The sequence below is a fragment of the Manacus candei genome, unplaced genomic scaffold (assembly GCF_025592945.1).
Source record: "Manacus candei isolate 608988 ecotype Guabito, Panama unplaced genomic scaffold, ASM2559294v1 h1tg000008l, whole genome shotgun sequence".
Classification (NCBI taxonomy): domain Eukaryota; kingdom Metazoa; phylum Chordata; class Aves; order Passeriformes; family Pipridae; genus Manacus; species Manacus candei.
Window position 1 is genome coordinate 4,757,608 of NW_026138056.1, and position 26,081 is coordinate 4,783,688.

A 26,081-nucleotide genomic window follows, 5' to 3' on the forward strand; every position below is an offset into this window, starting at 1 on the left:
TCATTTTGCTTGGAGGAGCTATGAAAACGACATCTGCTATCTGAAACTAAATTTAGACGTCTAACAATGCCTGTGAGTTTGGGGACAGGAGAGAGAAGGAAAAAAGACAGAGACAAGCCTGTGTTGCTAACACAAACTTTCTCTCTGTTCCCTTTGCTCTTTGTTGGAATAGGATACTTGGGAGACACTAAAGCTTTCTCTTCTGTCTTTAACTGCATTTATCTGAACTCCAACAGAGTTCAAGTTACAACCAGCTCCAGATATCTGACCTTGACAGCCCGTAGCCCTGCAGAACAGGTGTAGACCACCTGAGATTGCATCTCACAGACTGGGCATTGTGAAATAACTACAATAACTACTTGTAATGTAGATTTGTACATCAATGCTGCTTTGTGAGTCAAGTCCTCATTAGAGGCCTTTATAGTCTCTTGTAGTGTAGCTTCAGACTGGCAAACTGTTCAAGGTGATGTTGGACAAATGCTGATCTGCTCAGAAGTTATCTTCCCTCTGGAATAAATGCTCGTTTGAGAGACATCTCCTTGGTAAAAGTCTGTGTGATAAGATGGCTTAGAGCACTGCATCCACTTATGTTCCCAATACCATTTGGTTTAGAGACCATGGATCAAAATAATGGCTTTATTTTCAGGTACATTTCACCCAAGTTATCAGTTTTCACTTGGCTTTTTGATTTCTTTCTTTTCCCACAGAGATTCGACAGTGCGGTTTCACATATGTATGAGTGTGAGTGGTTGTATGTGGTGTAGGTTGCTCTTAAGCATCCTGTTTCCTTGCAGTTCCCCTCCCCCTTCCCACCCCTGATTCTGATCCCTCAGAAGCTCCCTTACTCCTATTTGTGGTACCACATCTGCAGGTTTTCTGAGGTGACACATTTCCTGTAGGAAACAGGTTATCTCAGATGAGGGTCATGTAAGTAAAAATGTGGGCGTTTTGTCTGTATGGAATTTTTAACCTATTGCAACATCTGTGGTTTAAAGAAGAGAACTTTGGAAGAGCAGAGTGATCGACTAATGTGAGATGACATTAAAAAATATTACACTGTGTCCAAATTAATCTGACAGTATTTGTTGTCGTGAAGCAAGTGTTTATTATTGTTTGATTATTTTTGCCCCACTATCGTATCATATCACATCACATCATGATGTGATATCATACCTAATGTGTTTTAATCAAGCATGTCACATCTTGTTAGTAGCTCTTTTCATATGCCTCCTTTCCTACCTCTATAAGGCAAAGAATGTCATGGTTTCATTTTGCAGAGGAGAAAGGAAAAACATTGAGATTTTAACTTTGCATTCCTCATTTGGCTTTCCTTGGGAAGCTGCTGTTTTTTCAGTTGCTGATTGAAAAGTGCTGAGTAATTTAACCTTGAAGTGGAAAGACAGACTAGATTTGGTGAGTGCAGGGAATCCAGAATCCCTCTGGCCTTCCTGAATCCCTTGTCTGAGGTACTAGAAGATGTAAGCACCCTCTGGTTGTAGAAGTGGCCGAGTCATAGTGAATCCCTTCTCCTGCATCGCTTCCATCTGACAGTCTTCTGTTCAGCAGGTAGAGACTAAGCAGAGAGGACATCCCTGACTGGCAAACTGGGTACTACATAGGTGTAAAGAATGTTCTGTGGGAAGGGTGTGACTTGGGAGGTTATAATTACAATGCCCTAATTATTCACGGGATGTTGTAAATGTTTAGCATATGGCGGCCATAACCTTATTTCATCCATATTTCAATATCTCTGATCCTATTGAAATTGGACCTGCATTAAGAAGCGAAGATGTTCTAAAAGAAGACAGTTCTGAGCAATGTGTATATGTACACTGTGTATATTTATTAAAAAAACCTCCAAACCAACAACATTTGTCATTAGTGTTAGACTACTCATTAGTTTTTGGTTCCTTTTCTTTTTTAACTTAAAATATCCATTGCCTAATCTGCGTATGGTTTCCTTCACACAGGGTAAAGAAAAGTGGGTAGCAGGTGTTAGCTTATATTGCAGTACCTGTATTATTTCCCATTTTAATATCTAAAGCTCCATATTCTATTTTAGGTATGTTACATTGTGGTGATTGCTAGATTCCTCTGGTAGTTTTACACTGATGATAATTACTTGAAGTTTCACAACATTTTATCAGCAAGAAAATATGCTGAAGTAGGAAAACCAGACTATTTTGTTTAGAATGTCTGAATTACTGACATTTCTGTTTTTAAAAGAAACTTTAGCTCTTCCATGTGTTCTACGGGATTAAAAATATTTTGTAATTATGCTAACCTTTCACTCCAGAAATTTTAAGAATTTCTGAAGTTTCCGTCAGAAGAGAAGCCAAAGTGTAGGAGAGGAACCAGAAAGTACTCTTTGATTGACTGTACTGCACTTTGTAAAAACTGGTGAAAGGCATCATCTTGTACTATACCTATGAGAGGATAAAGGTTTGCAAAACAGGGCTGTGGTTTCCATCTTAAAGAGAATTTTCCTGTTCTGTCAGTATTTTCACTTCTATTGCAAGGGAGTATTTTAAAGGGATTTCTAAAGTATTTTACCTTACTAAATTTGTGTTCTCTTTCCAAACTACTTTGCGATTAAGGTTAAGGATATAAAATACATGGTCTTTTTTCCCCATTACCTTGCTGATAGTGTGTGTTGACTCAAAGTAGAATGCTTTAACATTAATGTACTAGCTTAAAGGTAGTGATAATGTAGATAGTATTAAACTGTTTCCCCCTATCGTAGCATATCCAGCCATAATGGTACTCATTCAGCCAGGATTGGTACTCATCTACCAGCATTCAGATGCTGCTAGATTCTCATCACAGGGTATGTGTGCTGGCCCAGATATCCCAGAGGTTCATCCACCTGCCATAAATTTCCATTAAAACAGAAACTAAGCTGCCCAACTAAAACCACAGCTTTTGTATTACAAAATTTGGCCCAAGATACTGGCTGTTGTTATTCTTTCTGTACTGAAAGAATAACCACAGTTTTGTGGTTATTTTACAACTTTTCAGTTTTTCTTTAGTCTTGCATAAAAGTTTTTATGACATTTCAGTCTCAGCTCAATCTTTTGAATTAACAAATAGTGTGTTACGAGTCTATAGAGCAACGAAGTTTGTATTGAGCTCTCTTCTGAAAGCCTTAGATTGAGTGTGCCATCAGCAAAATGAGTGTGTTAGGTGAACTTTTGGATTTCATCTTGTGTTTTAGCCTAATCCAAAAGGAACCCCATTTTGCACAGTATTCCATGATGCAACCCAGAAGCTCAGAAGAGGGATGGTGGAAAGTCCCACTTCAAAAGCACTGTTCTGATCTGTTAACATAAATGTAAGGTGAGGTCCTCAGGGAGAAAGCTGGTCAGTCAAGAATCTGTTTTAATAAGGTTAACAAACCCCCATTTGCTTGAAAACTGAAGTGCTGTATTACTCTGTAGTAACTGTGGGTGCTTTATCCAAGCACGTGCTACCTCACTTTAGCAACCTACAGTAAGCCTGAAACATCATTCCACCTGGTTGCACGCACATCATGAGATGGGTAATGAATGCAAAAATAGAGTGGTTTCTATGCATTTGTAATTTGTAAGCAATTAATTCTTAATTAGTGAGTAATAGAAGAGAACGAAAATGAGGTTTTTTACAGATCACATTGTATTTTTTAATACTGCAGTCCAAAAATGTGACTGAGCAAGGGACATAAAAGTGGGCCCTCAGTAACAAATGCTGCCAACTTGGTAAATGTTTGTAGCAGACTGGTATGTCTGATAGTCATCACAGGTTTCCTTTCCTAGGTTTAATGGTTGCTGTTCCTTAGAAAACAGTGACAAGTGGTCTGTTGTGAACAGCTTAATGCCAACATTCAACAAACATTTTTTTCAACTTTGGAAAAGAGCAAAATGCTCCAGTAGAGAATGAACTCTAGGTTTCATAGTAAGATGAAGTAGGTTTGGAGGAAGGATCTGTAAATCAGTCCAGAAAAATTAGCTGTGGTCAAATGGCAAATATCACACATGCTTTAAGAATATTAAGGCTTGCCTTCTGTTAAAAATTCCTCAGGAATTGTTACCATCTGTATCTGTGATGGCTGCTGGCCATCCCGGCTATTACAGATTTCATGTAGTGTTCCCAAAAGAGCAGCAACTACTGAAGTCCCTGCTTGCTGGAAGAAGCTTCTCCCTGAGGCCATGCTTTCCAGTGAGTAGTAGTCCACGTTATGAGGTGTACCTTATGCATAAGGAAAAAAAATTATATTTTTTTTTTGGTACAAGTTTCTAGGTCAGACACTTACATAGTCCCATTGGTTGGTCAGTTCATGGGATATGTGTTTTAGCTGGGAGTTGTGTTAAAATTATTATAAACATTATTTATTCCCTCAGTTTGACCATCTAAAAATAGAAAGCTTTCTAGGCCAGAGAAAAGCTTAATTTCTTCTGATAGAATACTTGTATTAGCTTAATTAGATAAGGGCAGTGAGCAGGGAAGGTTGCGTTTCCAGTCTGCTTGTTCCTTTGCACCTGGGGTTTGCTGGAATGTCATATATTATTCCATAAAAACACCTTTGAGTGTAATGGAAAAACCCTTGGAAACTTGATTTTAAGGGGTTTTGTTTAATTTGGTATTAAAAAAATATCTAAAATAACACACTGCATTTGGAGCATTTTACTTCACTTTGAAATCTTATTAACATTATTAGAGTTATTTTAATAATGAATCTTAACTTAAAATAATGTTATGATTTGAGTTAGACATAAAATAAACATTTTTATTTTTTTTTTAAATCTTAAATATAAAAAGGAAAACCTTCTAGCTTTTCCCCATCCTAGCTCTAACTGGATAACAAGTACTTGGTAAAAATCAATGGTCATAGGTTAAAACTGGAGATTAGGGATGACAACAGATTGTAAAAAAGATAGAAAAATTGTCAGATAAAGGATTATATTTACACCAAGCATTTTATCAAAATATATGAAATAATTATGGCAAACAATCATGCAGTCACTCCTTGTTAAGGCTGATTTTAGCTCCTCCAGTTAAAATAGACATTTCTTTTATGGGTAAGAATAGCTTTGATGTTTCTGCTGTGCTGTGCTTTCTTTTGGCCTAAAGCCAGCGCTGATGTATAGTAGCACAGAGAGTGCATATGCACATGCACAGAGAGTGTATATGGTAGCACAGAGAGTTGGGGTTTGGCTTTGTTGGGGTTTTTTTGATTTATTTTTTTTCCTAAGCTGGTCAGGAAAATATGACTTCTCCCAGCTAAGTCAGTTTTCTGAGCTGGCAGACCACGCTGCAGCACAAGCCCTGTGATGTTAGCAGGGGGTGGGTGGGGTGACGAGGATGACACCCATCCACTCCTCTGGTTTGGCAAGTAATAGTCATTCCTTACAACCAGTGTTCTCTGAAATGGTGTCATTACAGTTTGTCTGACACTTACTTGTGGTCCCGATCCTTAGGAAAAAATCCCCTCCTTTGTGAGGTGTTTCCTTCAAACAAGCTAACGTTTACCTGTCACTGCCTGTTTGGTAGTTTACATGAGAACACACAGCTTAGTGAAGTATTATATGACTGGACAAAGGAGAATATTAATCTGTGAGAAAGGGTTAACAAGAAGAAAATAAAACCAGATTCTGCTCTCACTCTCTGCTACAGAATTTACAGATATAAATTGTTCAGTGGCGCTTGAAATACTGGAGGTAGTTGACTATATGCTCTTTCAAACTGATTTAATTGAAGATCTTTAACTCCTTGAAGAGTATTGATGACTGCTCATTTAGTCAAAGAAATCTAGGCATATGTTTGTAATACAGTGATAGTTTTCTTTTATTCTTAATTTCTTAAAATTTTGGGGGGCTAAAAAATAAGAGAACAAGAATAAAAGATTCTCTGATGGAATCAAATGGATATCTCTCCAGTCTAAGGAGATTACTTTTGAGTAGCTTGTTTCTTGGGTGGGCAGGAATGTCTTTTGTTATTCCAAAGCTGGGGTTCCTATGAAAGTCTGGCAGAATTTAGCGTTCCATCTATAATGGGCTTTCTGACTATTACACTGGGGGGGAGAGGGGGATGTTTGGGTTGGGGTTTTTTTTGTTTGTTTTGTTGTTGTTGCTCCTGTTGTTTTTGGTTTTAAATTTATTTTTTTTTATTCCTTCTGGGAAAACTATTTCACTTGTTAGAGAACTGTCTGAAGAAACAACCTTTTTTCATTTTGATTGGTCTAATAATTACCAGACGATTTCTTTTTGAACTGTAATGAGAACTGTCATGGTGTGGGTATTACAAAACATCTTCCCAAAAGAGTATGTAGAATATGGTAGAGTTTGTAAAATGCTACAGTCTTAAAGGATGTTACAAATAATTTGGGGTATTTAGTTAAACTAAGGATCAAAATTTAAAGCCACAGTGTCAAGACTCATAAAAACCTTGCCTTTTCCCCTATTTCTTAAACTTCAGGACATTTGTTCTCTAGGGTGTAGACTGGTAGGTGTAACAAAACAAAGGGATGATGCTGTCAGAATTGATGTCTTGTGAAGTTTAGAACAATATGATAGTCTAACCTTAATAGCTGTTTTCTCTGGCTAGCTGTGCTACTTACATTTAAATAAATCACTCTTGCATCTTGCTTTTTATTCTCAAGAAAAGCAGTTTTATGTGTTGCATTGTGCTCAGTGACAAGCCTAACCATTAGCCTCAGGCATGTACTTTTCTTCATTTCCCCTTCCCCTGGTTTATAGGGAACAAAACTCATAGGGAAAACTGGATGATTAGAGACACTTCCAGCTGAGTTTAAGCCTTTGTGCATGTCATGCAGAAATATAATTTAGACTTGCACAGCATTTCTCATCCAAGGCTTTGAAAATGGGTCAATATCCTCGTATAACAGGTGGTAAAACTGTTATAGGAGAGGGGAAATGATCAGTGTGAGGTTTCACAAGAGCGATGAGGAAGACCCCATAGGATGGACCTTCAGCCCCATACTCTTCTGACATTTGAAACTGGCTCAAGTACTGGATAGAAGAGGTAATAACTGTGTTTTGCAATGTGATTAGGAAGGGCAGCGTAGCTTATTTTGCTGGGAGGTTCGGGGTGTAAAGATGAGACTAAATTTAGGATTTGAATTCTTTGGCTGTTTTGTGTTCAGAAAATTGTAGAGACAACCATATTCTGACTTAGAGGTGCTGTGACAACACTTATCTGGACATTATAAACCCTTAATTTTTGTTGATATTTTACCCCAAAAGTGTGATGTTTTCAAAAAGTCAGGAAACTCACCACAGTATGAACATGATGCCTTGACTTTCTTTTTCCAGGTAAAGATCCCTTTCTGTCATTTAAAGGACGATAACATGGTTAGAAAGACAGGGTAATATTGCAATATTATTGTCATTTCCAAAGCATACGAAGTTCAAAGAGATTTATAATCCCTGTACACCCAAGTTCAGAATTTCATTATAGATTTTGAGGCAGTAAATCTACTTAATTGGTATGTATATACCTTTTTTTTTTGTTTTGGTTTTGTTCCCAAGTACCTGTGCAGCTTTCATAGATGGAAGTGTTGGAATTAATCCGTCTCCACCAGTGGCTGGATATTTAGTAACTCGACTGCTACCTAAGCAGCTAAATGAATTACCTGGATAATACCTCTATTCTATTAGAAGATCAAGTGCTGAGCATTGTAGAAAATCTGGCTGTGTGATAGAGGTTTCTGCAGACAGTCAGGAATGCTTTGGTGGTTTTTGGAGGGGTTTTGTTTGTGTTTGTTTTTAATCAAAACATGAAATAAGTATGATATTTTTTTAATATTGTAACACTTTTGACCTGTGCCTGTAAGCAAATCTTTGTTATCATTGCTGTACTGGAATAAATGAATATTGTTGTTATTGGCAGAGAGCAGTAAAACAATGCTCAGCAATTCATAATCCAGGAATATGGCTATTCCATTAAGGACAATAAACTGTCACAGTTCAGCTCTTTGATGACTTTGAGAGCTGGCAGGTGCTGGAATATCTTGTGCTGAGGGACTTTGTGCCTGAGGTTATAAATCTTATCCTTTATATATCAAAATCTTTTATCTGTGATAGAGATGTGTCTTAATATGGATTTCTTCTGTGGGGATTCCATTGTTCAGAAGGAAATAGAAATAGAAATCTGTGAGTGACATTTCATAAATGCATTCTCTGGGGTTTTGCAGCCCAGAGAGCAGGTGATAAGCTTTTTGCTGCGTTTTGGCCACATGGTCTGTTGCTCTTTGTTTTAGGGTAAGTCAGCCTCCCATGCTATGACTGTATCTGAATTTCAGACCTAAAAAATAATGCCAGGCTTACATCTTCTTATAGGTAGATAACTTGTCAACAATGCCTACTGGTGCTTTCTTGAATTATTCTAGCAAATACCAGTCTTTCCAACAAGTCCATTACAAGAGCTCAAAGGTAATTGTGCAGTAACTCCCCTTGCTTGTTACTAAAATATTTTATGTTCACTAAAATATTTTCACTAAAATATTTTCACTAAAATATTTTCACTAAAATATGTTCACTAAAATATTTTTATGTTCACTTTTTTGGCGTTCAGTTTTTGAGGAATATTTGTTTGAATGCCAGTGATCCAAATGCCTGTATCCAATGTTGCTGGTTATAGGGAAGAAGACATGGAATAATATTCATAAAATCTGGAGCTTTGCAGAGCTCTATCAGCCTGCAGTATTATGTTTGCATGACGTACTTACAGATCGTACGTGACCTAAATGAATAATGTGTCCAACACACTATTAACTCCTTGTACTATCATGATAGTCCATGTGAATATTCACATAATTCATAATCAAGTTATGTCCTTATGCCAAGCTTAAGTTTTCTTGCACATATGTCTAAAAAAAAAATCTTAGTAAGACTCTCAAACTTTTTGGCTTTCTGTTCACAGATCGTATGCGTGAATTCCCATCAGTTTCTTTAGGAAAGAAACCTATGTATGACTGAGTGATCTTCCACAAGATAGTGGAGCTAACTGTGCATGGTTTGTCTTAGGTGGCTGAATAATAAATGCAACATCCCACAGACATCTTTGAAGTTTCTCCTTCAGCAGGGATGAAAAGGACAACCTTCTTATGGGTGGTTACTTCTCTTGCCATCAATATTCAGTACCTCTAAGACAAGCAGCATTAAATTAATATTGCTCTGTGTGTGGTTAATGAATACTCCAGTCAGTAGAAAGGAGCAGCATGTACCAGCCTTCTTTTGTGGCACATCACTTTGAAAAGGACCTGTTGAGTGGCTACGTTTAGGCTTCTTTCTTGACCTAATTGATTTTAGGCATGAAACCTTGGAATTATGACAATTTGACTGACAAGAGAAGTCTGTTAGGAGGCAGAAGGTCATACTTTTTCAGGAATGGAAGAAGATGGATTTTAGGAAAGCTACAGTCAAACTAGAAGACTCGTCATGTTCCCAACTCTGTGTAAACTTGTTCAGGTGCTTCATCTGTCTCTATGAAGTGCATCATCTGTTACACGCTTGAAATGCAGGCATATCTCTGACAAGTATGGTGAAACCGGCCTAACTTTTATAAAGTCTGTTGTGAGATGCTGCTGGAAAGCTTATAAGACATACATGCAAATGTAAAACTTTTAACTAATCGTGAATTTGTATTTAAAAGAATAGCTGTCATTGTACCGGTATTTTGTTTGCTTGGCTTTTGTAGTTGTTAATTTTGGGGAAAATAGGTGTGAGAAAGTTCTTGACTCACAGGGGCACAAATGGTTTATATTGCAGCAGGTGTTTACTCACTTTAATTTTCGGATTAATTAAATGGGGGACAAGCCTGTAGCAGGCGACTGTAGTGGTTTTAATGAAAGCCGTGTGGGAAGGCTGAGAAGTTCATGCAAACTGACTCTTTGAGTAGAGTAGTTGAACTATGTAGATATTTTGAATAAAAGTTGCATTGATTTTGCATTGCTTCATGACTACCATAAATTGAACTGAATCAAAGCTCCTGTAAGCTTTTTATTATCTTTCTTCTATCCCTTGTCTGACAAACCATAGGCAGGTATGCAATGTCAGCCAAATTTAAACCAGTCGCACACAAGTTCTCAGGATCAGAGCTACTGAACTAGTCTCACTCCTCTGTATACCAGTTTTCCTTGAGCTGGTTACTTCTCTCTGTCACTACAAAGTCTTTTGCTGATCTGATACTGTCATGTAATCTAGAAAAAGCTTTATTCAAAAGGCTGATGTAACAAGTGGCAATTTCTGTCTCTTAGACAATTTGACTCCACTTGCATTTCTGGGGCCTGATTATGTTTTTGGTAGTCAGCTGAAGTCTTTGCTCTTTCTGTTGCTTTACCTGGGGAGTTCATCTGATTGCTTTCTATTTCTATAAAAAACGATATGTATATATATGTTTAACTATATTTCATCAATTAAAATTAAAAAAAAAAGACAACAGAACTAGAACAGAAGTTTGTGACATGGTTGAATTTTCTATCTTTAACTTACGGTAAAAAACATACTCTTCTTATTTAAATGGGATCAGGATAACATGACCTGTATTTGAAACCGGGGTATGAATAGAGATGTATTTAAGAACTTTCAAATGACTTTCACCATCTGTGTTACTTAATTATTGCACCTAATTCTTTTACTGAAGCTTCAGCCATTACTGGAGTCTCCACAGTTAAATCAGGGAATTTAATTTTGTTTTTCTCTGGGGGATGAACTGTCACTTTGGTGAAATTCCTTCAGGTTGAATAAATTCCTTAGTAACAGTAATGATTTGTCATGATCTTGGGGATTATAAGGTATGAACAGAAACTAGAAGAAAATTGACAGTTTTGTTTCAATGTTTCATTGCAGCAGATAAAATGTAAGTTGAGACTGATACAATAGAATAAATCCTGCTTTCATTTATACTAATAAATTATAGTTCTCCTTAGATACTATCTGTAGTGAAACTTGAACAACTGAGAAATGTGTATAATTATCAGAATCTTTGAATAAATTGGAGAGTTGTATTACACTTGATCCTTAATAGACTTACAGTTACATTACTGCTACTTTCTTAGAGGCAACAGTGTCCAACAACATTGAACTGTTTCAATTTTCTCCAATTCCCTTTGGGAGGAACAACACAAAACCCAAGAAAACCAGCATCCCCTTTGTATGTTGTAGGCTTACTCTGTGTCTTTGATCAAAAGTTCTTGCACTGAATCTATTTAATGTACACCTGAATAGTACAAAGAATTCAGTAAGTAGGTCTCTCTGCCCACTTAGTGCATTCAAAGACTCAGAATATAAAACCATTTTGAGAATGATGGCTGAATACAGTAATTTTCCTAGCTCTGAACATATCTAAACCAGACTGAATCCTGTTAAAAGGGTTTATTTAATTCTGTCTCACGTTTATTTTCTATGAGACCTGACGTACTCTGATTTTTTTCTTTGCTTTCATTACTGCTTTGACTTAAATAGCAAGGCTCTTTATATTGCAGAAATCAGTATGTTGTTATTTCAGCAGCAAACCAACATCACCCAGAAGTTAAATAATGCTGTATCTTATGTCTTTATTCTTTGGAAACGAGTGATTTCTCTGACTCATTGGAGATAGTCCAAATCCTTGCTGCTTACCTGGAAGCACTTGGAAGTTTTTTTGCTGTTCTCATTTGACAGTCTGTTGCAAGTTGCTCTAATTTAGTGAAGGTCATATTTAAATTTAGACATGTCCCCAGCCATTAAAACCTGGGTAATGCTACACTGTTTCCACTGGGGAATGCTGTGGTGAAAACTACATTAGTATAGCCAAGGTATGCGCTGACAGCAACACACCTCTCAAAACGTCCTATTTAGACATGCTGTTCCATGAGGTGCTGTTGAGAGTTATGCAGGGCATCTCAGGATGAGGTAAATAACCAAAAAATGTACTCTGGGTTATCCTAACCCCTTTATTTGTTCACCTTTCTTAAAAGCATGATCTTTTTCACTTCCATAACTGGACACCCAAGAAAGAACAAATTACTTTGTTAACAAATGGAAATGAGACGAGAGCAAAAGCTTTCTCCCTCTGTCATCTAGCTAGAGAGGAACAAGTTGGGTTTACATAACATTTTAACATGCCAGTCTTTTGGACCATATTACAGAATTTGATCACAAAAACTTGTGTGTTTGTATGTCTTCTTATGTGTCATAGAAGATTTAAGATACATAACACTTGACTTCAAGGGTGTCTATGCATATGTTTATGCCACGTGTTATGATTCCAGAAGCACAGCATGGAGCTCCTGAGAGGCTAATTTAAAGTCAGCAGTAGGACAGGTTAGTCTTTGCAGATTGACTAAGTGCTGCCTAATACCAGGGGTGATGGCAGAGTTGGTGGTGGAGAGGAGCTCTGCCCTAAGGAGTGGCTAGGCTAACACCAGCCCCGGACTTCTCAGCATTCTTACTGTGAGGCAGAGTGATTCTCTTTCATAAAGTGTGTTGGAGATCTGCTGGTAAAAACTGGACACACTTAAAATAGTAATTGTAGTACACATGTTTAATAAAAAATATTGGAATTCATAAAAGACAGTGCAGTAGTAGTGCAAATATTGTTGTGGCTGCTGGCCATATCTGACGTCCATGTGGAAAAGTTCAAAGTTATTTGACTCACCTTAGTAACTGGAGTTTTATGGCATATTTAATCCAAATTTAGGGACACAAAACCCAAGTGCCTTTTGGAGGAGGGGAAAATTTTAGGGAGGGACAGGCATTTGAGCTGAAAAAACCCCACCTTTGCTGCTGTAAGTACAAGCCTGTCCTTAGTCTTTGTTGGTTTGTTTAAAAATCGAGGCAAGCCTAGGAAGGGGATGAAAGCTCAGACAGAGCCCTGTTGTGTGGGCTGTGAGGGGGGAAAATGGCATGTGGATTCTGCCTGCTGTCATCTATGCTTCAGCAAGAGTCAGGGAGACACATATGTTGAGGGGAAAAAAGGATTTTTCTCAAAGTGTAGTACTCACAATAATTGCACCTTTGCAAGACTCAAACGTGTTTGGTTCCTGTACAAAGGCAGCATATTTGAAGAGGTTTTGAGAATATTAACTTGGAGGTGTTCAATGGAAGAGCATAACACGGGCCATATAAAAGATTAAAACCCTGATGAACTCCTTTCCAGGAGGCATGCCTTAATGTGTTGGAGGAAGGTATGTGGAATGGAAAGTTCCAGGCAGTATTTGTGTATGAAAATAATCTGAATGATTTGGGTTTTGTTTTTGCTGCGTGTGTAAAAGGAGCGGGAGGATATTGCTTTTACATCATGTTTGAAGTCAAAGTGTTCCAGCAACTTTATCACTATTTATTATAAAAAACAGCATAACACAAGTCCAGACTGGTGTAGAAACTGAAGAAATACTCATAGTGGGACAAAATTCCCCTTTCAGTAATGATTGCAGCACAGCAAAGTACAAGTTCAATCTGTGGGAAATGTTAGTGTGTTTGGTTGGGTTTATTTTTGGTCTGAAGCCATGACTTTCAAAAGAACTTGGTGAGAAGGTGTAAAGCATAATAATACTTCCTTGTTTATTTTTTAAGTTTATTTAGCCACTGATGGATTTGCAAAGGTCAGGTCATTTGCCAAAATTTAGATCAGTCAGGAACAAAGGTGTGCTAAAATTCAAGGTGCAGATCTTGCTTTATTTTTTTTTCACCTGAACTGAGGAGCATAATTTATGATTAGTACTTATTTCAGTATCATGCAGTTGTTTTGGTATGTCAGTGTACAACTCTGGTTTAAAACAGCTTTGCTAAGTCCATTCTTACTCTTTCTTTTTCTACTATAGGTCTGTTTTCACATATAATTGAAAACTGTGCTGGTGCTTTTCACTTGTTAGGTGCCAGAAGTTTTTATTTTGTGTGAAATTAGCCAACAGTGCAGTTTAGAACCTGTGATTTCTTTGTAAATAATTGATGGTCTAAAAAAAAAAAATGGAAGTGGTGTCCTTGATTATGCAGCTCAAAAAACCCTACTTATTTATCAGTTCATCCATTGAGCTGTGAAAAGCTTTTCCTTTTTTTGTTTGCATTTGATTTCTATTACAGACAAAGTGACAGCACTTGTTTTTAAACATCAATGAGTTGACTTGTATATTATGCTTTTAGTTATATAGACGTAAAAGTTTTATTTATGTAAAGTTGCATTAGTAGTTTTGTTCATGGGAAGAAGCACTGACAATTCTGTGACTTTTGTTTGATATTCATATGGCAATTGGGTGGTTTTACAAGATCCTTGGTAAACCAGTATTACTGAAAGCACTGGATATTTTCAGTTTTAATGCAAGTCAAAGCAAAGTTACTTAGTTAATATGTTTGCTGCTTTGTCTTTCAGCAAGAAAAATCTGTGATATTGACAGACATTGAGGAAATATGGTTTTGATCACATGTCCTAAATAAGGAGCTGAGAGACTGAACTATAGCTCTGAATTGGTGCCATTGCAGGCTTTTATATTATGTGAGTTTAGCATGTATTATGAAATCTGTTCATAGTACATAAAAATGTACAAACCATATTACTGAACTGCAAAAGCAGCACTGCTGATACATCAAAGAAAGCAGCAGCTGTCATCCAGTTTTAGCCACGGTGCTTTTGAATGCCTTAATCCTCTTCCCAAACAGAAGGAGGCAGAGAGAGTGCACTTTCTTTATCCACCTCCCCCCTTCTATTTTTTTGAACTGTTGGTAGCAAAATCCAGAAGCTATGTTCAACAGCCATCACTGCATGGCACCAGACATAATTTTCTTTGCATCTAATTTGGACATTTCAGTCCTCCTCATGTATGCTAAGCTATTTCAAATATATATTTTGTTGAAGTTAGAAATTACTCACATTGTGCTTACTCCCAGGTGCTGAAAATATCAAAGTGATTATTCAGTTGTACTTCATTTTAATTTTGGTGTCCTTCAAATTGGAATTAATTTGGTATTCTTCTTTTGGTTGCTGAGGGGGTGTATATTGGGACTGTACTTGTATACATCTGAGTACACATCTGCCAGTAGAATAGATTTTATTTTGTGAAACTTTCACATTTTCAGATTATTTTTATAACAACGCAAGTTTTACAAGACAGTGATTACAAAATAGCTTTTGTAAAAAGTGAGCCAGATATACTGCAAACATGTTTGAGCTGTTACAGCTGTTTTTAAGGTCTGTATGGTGCAGTGTCCTGTCTCCAAAGTGGGTCATGGCAGAAGTCTGGGGAAGGGTATGAGAACTGAGCAAGAATGCAGTGGTGCTTCCCTGGTATACTTTGCTGTCTCACTAGCATTTCCCAAGTCAAAAACTGTTCTTTGAGCTGAAAAAATCCCTTGCTGAACTGCAGCCTCTCAGACCAAAAATACTTTGCTTGCTGAAATAAGTAAACTGCTAGTGTAAAATTTAATATTTAAAGAATCCATTTGTGTTGTCCTATTTACCCCAAAATAATTTCAGAATCTGCAGTAAAAAGCATGTTGACCAGGATAGTACTGATGAAAGCCAGATGAGAGAAAAAGGCATTTGATGACAAGGTTTGGTATGTTTAGAAATGCTTCTGTTATTAAAGTTGCTCCCTACTAGTAGTGCCAACTACTCCTACATAGGAGTCTGCTAATTTGTGTGACATGCTAGCCATCACAACACACAAGGAAGATCAGAGTTTACATGCAATTACTCCAGTCCTACTTCCGTTGTCAGACAAGGATCTCCCAGCAGTGACATTACCTTCTTGTGGCTTACTGTTGCAATCCCATTTTCCCTTCCCTCTTCATTAATACCAATTTTCAAACTTCTCAGTTTGAAATGCCATCTCTTTACATCTTTAAAATTCTAGAAGCTTCAATATTGCTCATAAGGAAAATAAGTAATGCTAAGAGAGAAATATGTGCATTTAGCATTTTGGGATATTCCTGACAATTTTTTGCTAGCTTACTATGAGTAAGAGGTCATTGGTTGGCTTTGCTCTTGACAGAGGACAAATAAGGAGCCTTGATTCAATGAAAAATTGAATCACTACCTCATTACTATGGAATACAGTTGTTGGTAGTTTCAGTGGAATATGCATGTCTCCACCAGTTGTGCAACAGGCAAAAGAGTTCTTGTGGCTGATGTCCCAGTGCTCAGTGAGTTAATATTGGGATGGCCACAGCTGTGTCCAGACACCTCTCAGGTCAGTGAAGAGATGCAGAAACTGAAGGACAGTTTCCAAGTGTCATTAAGTTGTGGGAAGAGGGAGGGGTCTCGTGTTATTCTTTCTTTTAATTTCTTCCCACCTACCCCACAAAAAAAAGATATTCTGCATGCAATATAGTCCTACAAAGTGTAGAGTAATGTTACTTTGAGGTTTGTCATATTAGAAGAAAAAAGGGAAAATAGTCTAAAAAGGTCCTGCTTTGTTTTTAAATTATGACTTTTTGTTTCAAACATTAAAAAAAGAAAGTGGTAGGTATGTGGTATGACCTGCTCTAGCATGGTCTGTGCTATATTACTGAAGTGCTGCTGTAGGTATTAGAGTAATTTTATTAGGTAATTTTTTTCTTTGATTTTGATGTTTATTGCCCTCTCAGTTGCTGAGTTTAATATGCAAACACCAGAATAGTGTGTTCATAGACTGACCTATTTGTCCATGTAAATGGTACTAATAAATATTTCTTTTTTTTTTTTTGCTTTTATAGGTTATTGAATCACTGGGGATTATTATATATAAAGCCCTTGACTATGGTTTGAAGGACAATGAAGAGCGGGAATTAAGTCCTCCACTGGAGCAGCTTATTGACTACATGACTAATACTACAGAAACAGATGGGAGTAGGGATGAAGGATATGATGCTCTGGATGAAGGAGTGGAGGATGACAATGAGGACGACAAAGAGGAAATTGAGGCCATTCATTCCTATAAAGATGTCATGAAGGTACAGTAATGGGCAGTTTATATGATAGTTCACTGGTTTTGTCAATAAGAAAAAACAAGTCTGTATTCCATGTTATTGTCCAGTGTGCAGTAGTACTTCATGTCTGACAGTAAGCCACAGAAAATCCATTATGAACTTTAGCATTGGATGTACCATTAATATCACAGTCTGATTTCATCTCTGCCCTGGATAGTCAGCCTTCCAGTGTAAACACCTGTTGAATTTCTTTCTGTACACTTGGATACTTCATAGTATGTTTCAATTAATACACCTTTTCATTAGCACATAATTAGTTTAATCATTTCTTATCAGTTTCTTCCCTTGCCACCCTCCCCTGCAGAAGCAGAGGAGTGCTTTTATAAGCATAGCCTATTTATATGGAGTGAGTCAGGGCACATTATTTCATTGGTAATCATTATGGTTGTAGTTCTTTACCTGAGTTGTGAGATTTGGAAATATAGCTTATGAATTTTAATTGCAGCAGGTTCTTTAATGTTATCTGGTCTACTGTGTATAATCATTTAAAAATATTAGCCATCTGTTTTCTACAGAGTAGTCTTCTGTGCAAGTTTTAGAGCCCAATGAGCTCTTAGTATGGACAAAGTTAGTAGTAAGCAGGGATTTTGAAAAAAAAATGTATAACTGGTTTACCTCATAGATAATCTGAGAATTGAATACAGGAAAATGTTATGCTAACTTGTACCAAGGGATTGAACCCTTTATAGTGCTTCTTCATAAATGCTAGTCGTATCTAAGAACGAGAAGCTTAGTGTGTGCCACAGAAATTAAGAGTGTAGTGGTGGAAGCTGAAACTAGAAGAATGTCCCAGAGAGTCCATGAGGATGCATAAGCACACTGAAACAATACCCCATTAAAACCCTCCTGTTCTGATGGGTTGACAGTAAAGAGTGGAGCTCTTAGGAGACTGGAGAAGGAGTAACTTTTGTTTAAGATGCTTTTGCATCCTCCTTGCATCAGAAATAATGCTAAACACTCTATGCCTTTGTTTTTTTCCCTCCTTCAGAGAAGCAGAGGTTGGAGGGAGAAATTAATAAAATGGCCTTTCACTCCCCTGTGATGGGGAGGACCTGGCTGGCTGAAGTGCTCTCCCCTTCAAGCCCCTGCCACTCCCAGCCTTGCTGAGTCTGTGCCCTTGCTGCCTGCAGGTGCTTTGCTCTCTCCTCCCCCTGCCACTCCCTGTCACCCAGTCACCTTCTCTAGAAGGGGCCAGCAGCACCCTGCTAAGCCCCATGCAAACTGCTCCAGACAGTGTAGAAGAAATGGTGAAGATTGATGGAATACATCCTCTTCTAGCCCAGTTTGGTAAAATGCTGTGGGTTGACGTGACAATCAAAGTTGGATTGTTAAGAGGAAGTTTCACTCAGTGCAGAGGCAGACGAGACCTTTGTACATGCAGAGCTGAGAGCAGTGGCTTTGTGGAAGTGATTATTTTGCAAGTTCTTTGTTGATTTCTGCAAACAAGAAAAGATAAGTTTGAAAAACTTCGCTGAGCTCCTTTAGGTACACTGGTACACATCCCTGAAATACAAACATGATAAAAAAATCTTAGGTCAGGTTTCAACTGTTAAGGTCATCAAATGGGGTCCTTTTCATTTGGCTTTGTGAATTTCTCTGCTAGTCTGAGGTACCTGCCTGTTTGTATGTTTTAAAATCAGCATCTTACATTTTTTCATCATGTTTTGCTAAGGATTTTTTGTCATTCTGGACATGTACTGCTTTTGTGACTTCTTAGTGAACTGAAGTTCAGCTGTCATTTTTACGTCATCCTAACTTTTACTCCTCCATCCTTTGGAATGAATTCTCTTTTCTTGCTGTTGTTGCTTGTGCCTAAATTATGTGCTGCAGGCATAACTGTGTAAATTGCTTTTATTCCCTACTCTGTGTCGCTACTGCATTGACAGCACTAGAATAGCAGCATCGTTTTGCCGCATTTTTGACATGAGTGTGGATTTGCAGGATCCTTTTTGCTTGCATTCATATCTTTTTAGGGGTAAGACCATCTTTTGCATGTGGCTTTTTCTTTTCCCCCAGTCGTGTTAAAATGTTACAAGAAACACCCTTATTTACCCAGTGACTGTTTCACAGCAGCAGTGTGTGGTCTTGTGACCATGAGGCTCAATTATTGTAATTCCTTCTTGGCAAGACTCACTGTGAAGCTTTTTCCTCCTCAGTTTGTAGTGAATGCTGAAGCAGGTTTGCTCATTGAATTGAGCAACTGTTGTTCTTGCCTACTCTGCATTCTCTAAATTACAAGCCTGGAAAATTGTAGAGATGGACTGTGTGCTACTAATACTGATTTTTAAGGTTTTAAACTATGTAGTCTCCAGTCTGGACATGATTTTGTCCTTGAAATGTGATTATATGGTTCTTGCTTCTGCAGAAAGTGTTATTGTCTGGTCCAAGGCCTGCCTGCCACTAAGACTGAATTTTTCACCATTAATCACTAACGTGGGTGAGACTATTTTGTGATTAAAACAGAGATAGGTAAGATTTGTGTCAGGTTTTTCTGTGCTGTGAAGTAGACATGGTCATTCCTGAATCGTCTCCTGACCTGGAAAATGCTGAGCAATGTGGTGTGGACACCTATTCCCGAGAACTGGGAAAAGTGCTAAATGGTACTGCCAAGATCATCACTGGAAAAGCTTCTATTTGGAGAAGAACAGACAAGCTTTTGTGCTGCTTCTTGGTATATTTGGCTGACTTAGCTTTTGGTTTTCTTGGCAGGACCAACCTGCTGCCCAGACCTGACCTCCTGTTTTTAAAAATACATCTATGAAGAGAGGAGACATTGGCTGCCAGACGCTTTTAGTCTTTGATGTATTTCTGATATGGCAGCCCTACTGCAAGTGAAGGGAGAAATGGAGACAGTAAAGATGGGACGTTTTCAGATAGATGCTTTTCTTTGTTTGTTTCCTCTTCCCTGCCCGATCTCCTGTGTGTACACATCATACAGGAAATCTGTACATCTTGGGAGTGCCAGGTTCTCTGTGCATGTACACAGTGACACAAGTGTACATATACAGTAATCCTGAGGGATCAGGAATGCATCATGTTGACAGCACATGTGCATGTGCAGCTTGGGAAGCCTTGGTCAACAGAGGATATAGACAGAGAAGGCCTGGCATGCTGGGCAGTGTTGGGCTTGCTAAGGGTGTGTGAAGTCCTGTCATGTGGCACCTTTATCGTGGCGTGGGGCCCTCCCTGATACTGAAACAAGATGATGCAGTTTATCAATCTCTTCCAGGGTATGCTCAAACCCTAATTCCACTCCTAATCTTAATGTTATCTCACTCCTTATCCTACAGATCTCTTCAGTCAGATGTTTTAAGCCAACACCACTTTTCATATGAACCTGGAGGCACTTTCTACGCTGCAGTTTATCAATACTTGCTGGCCTGAGTCCCAACCCTAAACCCAGATCCAGTATTATACTTTGTTCTAGGTCAACACCCTCTTCTAATTCTAGATATAAGTGTAGCCCCATAGTGCTTTGATAGCTGGTTTTATTATGTGCTGATGGTTTCTGGGCTGAACTACCATCTTAGCCCTAGCCCTGTCATTTGTTCCAGCTTTGAACATCATTGTAGCCAAATCGCTACTGCCAGTATTAACTAGACTTCACCTCAGCTCTTCTGCAGAGCAAAGGTGTTGTGGAGGCATTGTCAGAAGTACCTGCAAGTCATGACACTAATTTTCATCATTGCCTCTGCTACCTTCTTCTGCAGGTCTCATAGAAGGTTAATAAGGAGGCAGTGGTCTTCATGAACCAGTATCTTGCTCTTACTTACATTCACTTTTTGTCCTGAAAGTTAACTCAACTTTGACAGGAATCTGATCTGTAGCCAAGCCACACCTTCTTGTCTAAGATACAAATACAGGTGGATGGTCTCTGGTGCTCGGTGGCCTCAGGTCCCAGGTCTTACCTAACTAATCACTTTTAGGTAGTTCAATAATAATGTTTGTTGATTCTGACCTAAAATTAACTGTCATGCAACTGCTGCTTCACAAAGACTGAAGAATGGCCCAGGTCCCATTGTAAACAAAACTCTTACCTAGGAAATATCCGTGACTTAATTGGCATGAAAATTATTTTCAGAGCAGCATGTTCAGTATTGTGTTATCTCACTTTAAGAAATGTAAACAAGGTTACAGTTTGCAATACTTTTATTGGTAGAAAATGATGTTTGTGCTTTGCAGAGAGGAAGAATAAATTGTTTCTGTCAACCCCACCCCCTATTTCAGACATTTTAATCATTGGCATGGTCATGAGATAAAAAACTTGCAAAATCTAGGTGACTCATGTGTCTTGGTAGTTCAAGTATATGACTGACTCCTTTCAGCTGGAAAGAACCGAGATTTACAGTGGTGGTATTGATCTGCTTCTGTTTTGTTTTGAGTACTGTGGTGGTAGTACAGAACAACCATCTATGGTATGTGTAAAGTTTTAGGGGAAAAGAAAAGTATGTCCTGTTTCAATGCAATTATGGGCAGGATAAGAAGATCTATATTTAGATCTAAGTGTTTTGGAGACTCTCTTCTGAGTTTGAGGACATGCATTATTATCATACAGATGGTATGACTCCATGTAAGTATAATATGGGAACCTGTCAAAGAGGAACCAGAAAATGCAGTTAAAAACAAGTCAGAGTATTTGTTTATGGGAGACAGCTTAAGAGTTCATGTTACTGGAATTCAAAGGCTCATAGTTTTTCCTAGTCCATGAGGTTAAGTTTAGTAAGGTGCAGCTTTCTGTGAGTGTGATTCTGTTTAAGACTGGATGGGCTTTAGCATTTTTGTATGAGCCTGCAGAACAACACTTATGCTTCATTTCCAAACAAGCAACTTGCACTGTATGCTGTAACTCTGTGTGAAGTCAGTGAAGATTTGGAAACTTGCTGAGATGGTAACTAATGCCCCAGATGTTGTCAGTTCATTTTATATTAAGAAGAAATGTAACATCATTGGCCATTTGTAAAAATTCTCACACTCAAAAAAGAAAACAATTGATCCTCTCTCTTCTCTTGTTCATAGTGTACTCAAATGTTTACATGCTAGTCTTGGTCTTGGTGGATCTTATTTTAGAAAAAAACACGATCTGTGCCTTCATATGTTGAGGCAGGGAGAGAAACTGAAATTCCAGTGGGTTGGAATTCTTCGGTTCTGTGCACTTTTGTTGCCACCGTACTTGCTATCTTGACCAAAAATTTATCATCTTCTACCCGTTTATCTTCAGTTGTCCACACAGACCTGCTGTCTGAGACCCCTTTTGTAATGTTGAGAAATCTCCTGTCTCAACCCTTTGAGTCCCTGAAAGTGCAACCATCTAGATTTTGTGTCTCTTAAGTTCTGAGGAAGGCAGATTCTCCTTTGAATGTTCCTTTTTTTTGCAGTTTAACTCTGTAAGCTAGAAAGAAACCCAAAAATCTCCCAAAGTGATTTTGTAAACACAGCCCCATATCATACTGCTATGACAGGACATCCTCAGGTGGATGCCTCTGGGCAGTTTGGGTTGCTGAAGGTGGAGTTTTATGGTACAGCTTGTGTTGGCACGCTCCCTGGACACCCTTTCTCTCTGCTGCATTGACAAAGTGGGATCTCTGACTTCAGCAGTGAAGTCCTAGAGACCTGCTCAGGGTCTTAAAATCGTTCCCTTTGGGGCTTTTACAAAACAATTGTTGAGTTTGGGTTAGCAAAGGAATATATAGATCTTAACTGAATGGAACCCATCCACAGACATTTTCTTATTCCTTCACCATTCTTTGAGTTAATTTGGAGTTGTCTTAGAAATGCAGTAAACCTGCTATTTTTCTCTTGTCCAGGCAAACCTTGTACATCATGGTTGCTAATTCAAACCACAGTGTTTCTTCTCTCTGTGCTGTCACCATGGCTGGGATCTGTGTCACCTATATTTTACTTAAAAGCATCCCAAGTTATTTGTCTTGCTTTGTTCTTTAACTCTGTCAGTTCCTTCATCTGTGTTGCTGCAAGACCCCTCAAACAATTGTGCAAGTGCAACTGAAGGACTGACAGAGTAAACTGTGCTGCTGGCTGGGCCATGGAAGGAGTCAGTGTTTGAAGCTTCTGTGCTGTGCAGGCCCATGGAGCTGAGCTGAGGACAGACTGTGCAAAACAGAGTGGAAGTGTCTCTATGCATGTTTGAGTCTTTGTAACATCTGAGGAATATTGCCATGGTTTTGGTTTTAAAATAAAAATATTTAATTATAGTAGTAGGGTTTTGATATGAAGGGCCTTTACCATATGTACTTGCAAGAAAGTTGTCCCTTGTGACTTTGGTCTTTCCATTTAAAAAGAAAGGCTTTTATTTTCCTTACTTTAATTATTCTTGGAAACATTCCTTCCATCAGTGTGGTCTTAGATTTGAGTGTCCTATTCCAGGCTGGGAGACAAAACCGAACCACCTTTTCTGAGTGATTTATGGCTCACAGTAGCACATCTACATTGGTTAAAAACCCCTGTACCCATAATTCACATAATTATACTGGTATAACCTGTCTAAGGTCTAAAATAGTCTGAGGAATCCAAGGAGTTGTCCAACAAAAACAGGAAACACAGATGGGGTGTTCAGATTATTTTTGTGTATAGGGAGATTAGAGAACACCTGAAATTTGTGTGTGGCCCTTATGCATGTAAAAGTTGTACAGTAGGGCAGGGACTTTTTTCCCTGACTATTTTATTCTGTAATTATTATAAATGATTTATACAGGAGTAAAAATATAGTTCCATTTTTTAGTGGAGGTATAAGGAGTCTTTGGTGGTAATGGTGTCCTTTAATGCATAAAATGCAGAATTTTTCATGACAGAGTTCCAGTTACCCCTTAAAAAATACAAATGTCTAAAGTCTGCAAAGCAGTTTGTTAGAATCAACACACTGAAATATCAAAGAACCTGTGTGAGCCTACACTGCCTAAAATAGACCCTGGAGATTGAAGTAGATCAATGAGTGTTTATTTTCACAAGGTATGTTCTGTTTGATCAGATTTATTTGAAATTCTAACTAATGACTGGAAATCAGGGTAATGGTCAATTAATACAGTAAAGCTGTAGTGACCCTTAATAAAATGAGAAAAGAGCAGAGCCACCATTACAAAAGGTACCCATATCTTCTCTGCCCTACAGATTAACTCCAGTGCTTAGCCAGGCAATGCAGGCTGACTTGACCAAAGCTGAAGGAATCTCCCTGAGAGTCTCTCCCTCCAACTCTGAACCTCTTCCCCTCTCCAGGTGTTAAAACTAATAAGTGCACAGAAGGCCGTGATGGATTTTTCAGATTCACTGTCAGCCCGGTAAAGGCAGTAGATCTGCTCAGAAAAATTAGCCAGGACAGCAGCTCGTCTTACGTTAGGATTTGGCAAAGGTTCAACTTGTCAGAATCGTTTCCACCCATGTAGACTTTGCCACCTTGGATGTTTGTGGTGTTGTCAATTGCTTTTTAGCTCTTTGGACTCCTTTTGCTACTTTTAAAAATGCAAACCATTCTTATACAGATTCACATGATATCTTCTATTGTGTCTGTAGGGCGTTCTTTGATTTCCGTGTAATGCCAGCATGCCATAGGGGATATCCCAGGTACTTTATCAGGACTCTTGTATTATTTACACTATGTGTGTGATGTATGTTTTAGTAGACAAGTAAATCAATGGTGACATGCAAAATTGTTGTACAGTTCTCTCTCTCATACAGCGTTATGTGTTGAAGGTTCCCAGTTGCTGCCCTCGCAGACCATGTTCAAAACAGATGAACTTGTTTCTGTAGTTTTTATGTTGTGCATATGCAACTCTTGTTTGAAACGGGCCATATAGCTGTTCTTGTAGCTGTAGTGCTCTACAGGCATGAGAGAAGCAGGATTTATGGGGTGTGGGAGAACTTCTTAATTAGGCTGAGTGATTTAGCTGGGGGGGAAATATGTTATACCTTCCATGCTGAAAGGAAAGGTCCAATGGCAGAGTCTCCATGTGCTTGTCCGCTATATATTTTGGAGTCCCTAACGTCTCTGAGGTGTTAGAGCCTTACAATCCGTCATTCCATTCAGGAGAGAAGTTAAGAGGAAAAGCAGCTGAGGAAGCACTGCCTTTTCTAGTTCTTGCCAGGACACAAATCCCTGGATTTGAGTATGCTCATAAGTTTTTCATGCTGATAGCAGTATCATAAAAAACTATATGTATTGCAGTTGTCAGTATTGCTACTTCAGAGTCACTTTAAGGATGATATAATTGCATTGCCAAAGAAAATGGAAGTAAATAGATGCTACAAAATTACTTAATTCCTTTTAGAGGCATATTGTCCTGTAACAGCAACATGGGAAAAAGAAAGAAACGTAGCAAGGGCCCTTTAATTAAGCCACTCTGATCTTCTTGCTTTTGAATTATTCAAGAGGGAGCCTTAGGCTTGAGGCAAAGTTCCTTTGGTGCATTTATTTCTGTGCCAGTAATAGTATAAAAAGAAATTAAAAATTTGGAGGAAAGTTCATAGAATTGACTTAAAAATACCACTAATTGTCCAAAATAATAATGTCTTTATTTTAGCTGTGTGATTTTTTTCTTTTAGTATGCTCTTGATTACTTTGCTCCCATTATGTTATTTTCTGCTCCCCTTTGCTTAGTGTTGCATGCTGTATTTTGTAAAAATATTTAAGTGAGATAAGGCCTTTTGATACAAAGAAGTAAACAGTTTCTGCTAGACTGTGCTGACTCCTGAAGATCTGAATCTGAAAGGCAGGATATCATTTTTATCCCAAAGAGTGGTCTGAAGACTGGGCAAGTTCTGCATTTCTTAGTAGTTTTTTTACAGTAAGTTTTTGTTTAAAACATGAAGTTGCAAAATCCTTAAATAATAAGTAACTGAAGCAGTCTTTAGGGGTAGCTTTCAAAAGATTATCGTCTGCAGGGTGCACAGCTCTGAGTGTAATTGAAGTGATTGATTTGTAAATATTTCTTAATAAAATAACACAGTGGGAAAAGCAGTATTCTTCTGGGTGATGGCTTCAGTGCTTTTCTCATGTAGTTTTAGCTTTGCCTCACTGCATTGCTCGGGCCGTACCATCCCGAAACTTGTGTGTCTGTGCAGGTGAGTCATGTATGTGTAGTTGTGGAGAATTATTTGAAGATTTTAATCTAGCAGCCTTCCTGATAACCTGTGCAA

At 38.2% G+C, this 26,081-nt stretch overlaps 1 protein-coding gene across 4 annotated transcripts in view; it reads left to right on the plus strand.

Annotated features, from left to right (window-relative positions):
• Positions 1 to 26,081, plus strand: part of SPIRE1 (spire type actin nucleation factor 1) — a 124,310-nt gene that overhangs the window by 38,351 nt on the left and 59,878 nt on the right. For all 4 annotated transcript variants that reach the window (XM_051773358.1, XM_051773368.1, XM_051773386.1 and 1 more), the window contains exon 3: positions 16,665 to 16,901. In XM_051773358.1, coding sequence (XP_051629318.1) covers positions 16,665 to 16,901 — 237 coding nt within the window. The remainder of the gene's footprint in view (positions 1 to 16,664; positions 16,902 to 26,081) is intronic.